Source organism: Arachis ipaensis, chromosome B02 (assembly GCF_000816755.2).
Source record: "Arachis ipaensis cultivar K30076 chromosome B02, Araip1.1, whole genome shotgun sequence".
Classification (NCBI taxonomy): domain Eukaryota; kingdom Viridiplantae; phylum Streptophyta; class Magnoliopsida; order Fabales; family Fabaceae; genus Arachis; species Arachis ipaensis.
In genome coordinates this window covers 99,703,782-99,708,908 of record NC_029786.2, presented here as the reverse complement: position 1 = coordinate 99,708,908, position 5,127 = coordinate 99,703,782, and the positions used below count along the sequence as shown (strand labels likewise).

General features: G+C 30.5%; 1 protein-coding gene across 3 annotated transcripts in view; it reads left to right on the top strand.

The window, feature by feature from the left end:
• Positions 2,282-5,127, top strand: part of LOC107628538 (vestitone reductase-like) — a 3,702-nt gene continuing 856 nt past the window's right edge. For 2 of the 3 annotated variants that reach the window (XM_021116310.1, XM_021116309.1), the window contains exons 1-2: positions 2,282-2,558; positions 3,039-3,581. In XM_021116310.1, coding sequence (XP_020971969.1) covers positions 2,351-2,558; positions 3,039-3,581 — 751 coding nt within the window. In that variant the 5' untranslated portion in view covers positions 2,282-2,350. The remainder of the gene's footprint in view (positions 2,559-3,038; positions 3,582-5,127) is intronic. The other variant, XM_016331178.2, reaches the window with a different exon arrangement.

Genomic DNA, 5,127 nt, shown 5'->3' with positions numbered 1-5,127 from the left:
TAAAGTTGGACCCTCTATTTTTCGTTTTAAAAATTAATGTTATTAGTGTGAGCAACTGAGCGTGCTAGACACCCTTCAACTCTCCATTAACGCAAATGTATTATGCGCTCTTTTATAAATACCTTTTCTTCATGTTCTTTCTTTTTTTTTCTTCATCATTATTCTTTTATTAGTATTGTTGTTACTGCGATTTTTTTTCTCATCCTCATCTTAGTAGTTTTGCAACATTATGTATTTTTTTTGTCTTTATTCTTATTAAGAAAGTAAAACAAGAAGAATTATGAAAAAGTGAAACAAGAAGGAGAAGATGAATAAGAAAAGAAAAAGATGATGATAATGATAATGAAGAGGAAGAGGAGGAGGGGTTTTGAGTTTTGCAGAACTAATCAGAAAATAACATCAAAATTTTTTAATTATGACACAAAAGTTTCTCAATTTTGACATCGAAATTTCTTAATCATGACACAGATTTGAGGAGGAGGAGGAAGAATTTTAAATTTTACAAAATTTATCAGAAAAATAACATTGATATTTTTGAACCGTGACACAATTTCTTAATTTTGACACTAAAATTTGTTAATGATATCATTTCAAACCATGACATAGAATGATATACTTTTTTTTTTATCATTAAACTGGTTGAATGATATTGAATTCATATATGAGGTGTAACCATTTTTATATCATTTACAATAAATTATTGTATCTTTTTGTTTTAAAATATATTTAAATATATTTTATTGACTAAATTAATTAATTTTTTGGACTTATAATTTTTTAAAATTTTTTTATGTCATTTACTAAAAATTTATGTGTTATTTCTAATTAAATGAATAAAATGATGTATTTTGTTATCATTGAATTGATTGTGTGGTATTAAATTAAAGAAAAAGAGGAGAATGATGAATAGTTTTGAATTATATAGAATTTATCAAAAAATAATACCAAAATTTTTTAATTATGATACAAAATTTTTTAATTTTAACATTAAAAATTTCGTAACTCTTATAAAAAAATTTTGGACAATAAACTAATCTTCAATAAATTATGCATTAGACTTGTCAAAAAATTAAATAGATTATACATTAGATATTATTATTTGCATACTGATGTGTGTGTAAATTATTAAATGACAAATATATTGCACCTAATTAATTTTGTTTTTGTTATTAAAATTAAAAAGGGTGAGTTGTTAATCCATTATAAATTCAAATTTAAATTTGTATAAAAAATTATTTTAAATTTTATCTCACTAACTAGAATTAATTTTAAAATAGAAAATTACTTTGTACATTATAGAGTAAACAGAGTAAACTACCATTTGTACCCACGAAAGTTGAAAACGCTGACATATCTACCCATAGAAAAAAGAAATTACCATTTGTACCTATAAAAAATTGTTTTTACAGGCAAAATTATTCAAACCCTAAAAAATTATCTAAAATCCCTAAATTACCCTTCTCTCCACACTATCGTCTCCTTCCTCCCTCCTCTCTTTCTCAATGTTCTCAACCACCCAATCCCTACCCTTCTCTCCATACTATCATCTCCTTCCTCCTTCCTCCTTCCTCTCTCTCTCAATGTTCTCACCCACCTCATCATCGTTCACCCTTCTCCGCTAACAACGTCGCGGACCTCCGCCAGCCCAGGAGCACCGCGCCATCTTCTCCTCGCCACCATCACCATCGGCCTCAAACCAGAGCCTACCGCGTCAGAGACCCTCCTCTTCACGCTACCTTATCGCCGCTATAGCCAACCCTCTTCACCTCTTTCTACGTCATAGAACCACCACTGCCGCTGCCCTTCCAGTTGGGAGGAACAGCGCCAACCTTCTCTCTCTCTGTCAGGACAGGTGTCAATGACTCCAATGACGAGATCTGAACCGAAATCCGTCTCCTTGAGGAGGTCGGCCCTGTCGGCAGTTTTGAGGCCCAAGAACTGCGACGAGCGGGTAGTATAGAGTTGGCAGACTTGCTCTGGGATCACTGCGACGACGTAGGACAGGGATTCCAGCTTCTGGGCCTCTAAAGGTGAGAGCTTTGCTGAGAAACCGTGAAAGACAGTGTCATAAGTGTGAAGGACGGCAACAATTTTAGATAATTTTTTAGGGTTTGGATAATTTTGCCTGTAAAAACAATTTTTTATGGGTACAAATGGTAATTTCTTTTTTCTATGAGTAGATATGTCAGCGTTTTCAACTTTGGTGGGTACAAATGGTAGTTTACTCTAAAAAATAATACTAAAATTTTTTAACTGTAATAACACACTAAGTTTTCTAGCTTTTTCCACAAAACACCAATTAACATGGAAAGTGAGAGAGAAAAGTACAAAGAACCTGGATTTATTTCCTATGTACTCAACTACCTTTTTTTCCCCTTCATATCCATTGAGTTTAAGCCATGTGCATATGCAAGAGAGAAAGTGTGAGATAGAGAACATGGAAGAAAGTAAAGGAAGAGTGTGTGTGACTGGAGGCACAGGGTTTATAGGTTCATGGATCATCAAGAACCTCCTTCAACATGGTTACTCTGTTAATACCACTGTCAGATCCAACCCAGGTTCAAAGTAGAACAAAATTTCCTCTATGCTATCTTCTTTCAATATTTGTTGTGTTTTGCTGATGATCTAATTAGTGGTATTAAACTCTTAATTACTACAAACTACATAGGATCTGATATCTGAATTTGAAGCCTTCAAGGATTTTAAGAATATTTACTTGTTTTTTGTACTTAATTTTACTATACAATTTTGATTCGAAAACCTATGATCATTATTCATTGCCAAAACATTCTTTTTCTGTTTTGAATATTTCATAAATTAAAAAGTAAAAACAATATTTTTTTTTATTTTCTATGTTTTCTTTTATAAAATTCCAAAAATAGAATTTACTAATATTGAAAATAAAAGCTAAATAGACCTTTGTTGATTATCAGAATTCTTATTATAACTAGAGGTATTTAGCAAGGACTATTATTTTCAATTTATTTAACTCACTTTGAACTAAAATATTAACTTTACTTATCTTTTAAACAATAAAGCAGAACACAAGAGAGACATTAGCTTTCTTACTAATTTGCCTGGAGCATCACAAAATCTTCAAATTCTGAGTGCTGATCTCAGCAATCCAGAAAGTTTCGGTGCAGCCATTGAAGGGTGCATTGGAGTTTTCCATGTTGCAAGCCCAATGGAATTTGAATTAAAAGAACCTGAAGAAGTTATGATAAAAAGAACCACTGATGGAGCACTAGGAATTCTCAAGGCATGTCTCAATTCCAACACTGTGAAGAGAGTAATCTACACTTCAAGTTCCTCTGCTGTTTTGTACCATAATAGTGGCAAACATGATCATGAAGAAGTTGTGTTGAATGAGAGTTTCTGGAGTGATGTGGATTACCTTAGAGCATCAAAGATTAATGGTTGGTTCTATTATGTTTCTAAGACACTCACAGAAAAAGCAGTGCTTGAATTTGGGGAAGAGAGTGGATTGGATGTTGTGACTTTGGTTCCAACTTTTGTTATTGGACCTTTTATTTGTCCTAAGCTTCCTGGTTCAGTTCGTGCTTCATTGTCCTTGGCATTTGGTAAGGACTTAATCCTTTTTCTTCTTGTATTCGTACATAATATCTAGAACATATTACATCAAGTTTGTCATTAGGATAATTTTTTTTATAAAAATAATAAATTAATAATAGATTCACTCATTTTGACCATACATTATTAGGTCAACAATCATTCCTGTCATTAATTATTAGGGGTGGCATACCCGGTCGGCTCGCCCCAATCTATTTAGGCAGGAGCGAAACTAGACAATATTTATCAGGGGGTCAATATTTTTTTAGCTTTTTATTTTAACAAAAAAAGTTAAAAGTAACTCTATATATAATTTTAATTAAAAATAACAACTAAAACTTAAAATTTACTTTTTATAAGATAACTGAACATATTATATATTAAAATAATTAAACACAAATATCTCAAAACTAATTTCAAATATTGTAAATATAAGTTGTTACATACTTGTTTTTAGAATCTTCAACTACTATTCAATTCTTCTTTAGACATTTCCTGCAAAATTATTAAAAAAATGTATTATGCTTCAACCTTTATGTAAATAATTTAAATCACAACCATAATTTATGCAATAAAAAAATTAGTAACAATATTATTAGAACTGAAATAAATTAAAATTTACAACTTATATAGACAATTGAGCTTGACGTTTTTTTCTTGATTCAAAGTCATCTATTATTGAATCTGTACTGAAAGTAGTTGCAATTTCTTTCTCAATGTAAATGACTAAATTATTTGCAAGAAATTCGTCTGCCATTTTATTCCGAAGTCTTGTTTTAACAATTTTCATTAGCGAGAAAGCTCTTTCTGTTGTTGCTGTAGATACTGGAAGAGTCAAGACATTGCGAATCAGTCTATCAACCAAATGATAAGTTCTTGATTTTCCTGTTTCCTTCAATCTTTGAGAAAAAAATTAAAAACAATACAAGGATAATATTATAATTACATGATTCAAAAACCTAAATTATTATTACAATATTATAAACTAGATAAATAAATAAATAAATATATATATAAATTATTCATTAAAAACAAATAAAATAAATAACTTACAAAAGAAAGAAGAATGAAAGATGATAATGGAAGACCAAAGACTACTTGCTTTCTTTTAAGTTGTAATGATAATGAAAATATGGAGTGATGTTTTGTTTTCTAATTGAAAGAAGAGGGAAGAATGAAAAAGTGATTTGTTGACTTTTTGTTATTGCATTTTTAGATTTTTCACTTTTAATATAGATTGGGGCTTTTTTTTAATTAAGTATATGACCCACTATTCATAGCCCAAATAACACACTACTTTCTAAACTATTTTTTGAATAAAATTATATACAGCATATATTTTTTAAAGGGGGAGGCCTACTTTTTTTTTAGGGGGTCACTCTTTAATTTTTTATTATTCTTGTAAACAAAATTTTTTTTGGGGGCCACTGCCTCCCCTACAATCTGAGAAGCTTCGCCCCTGCGTTTAGGCTCGTTCCAACCCGCCCCGCCAATTAAAATAAATTTGAAATGCTAGTCCATCTTGTTTTATGGTGAATTAGTGAACCAACATGTTAG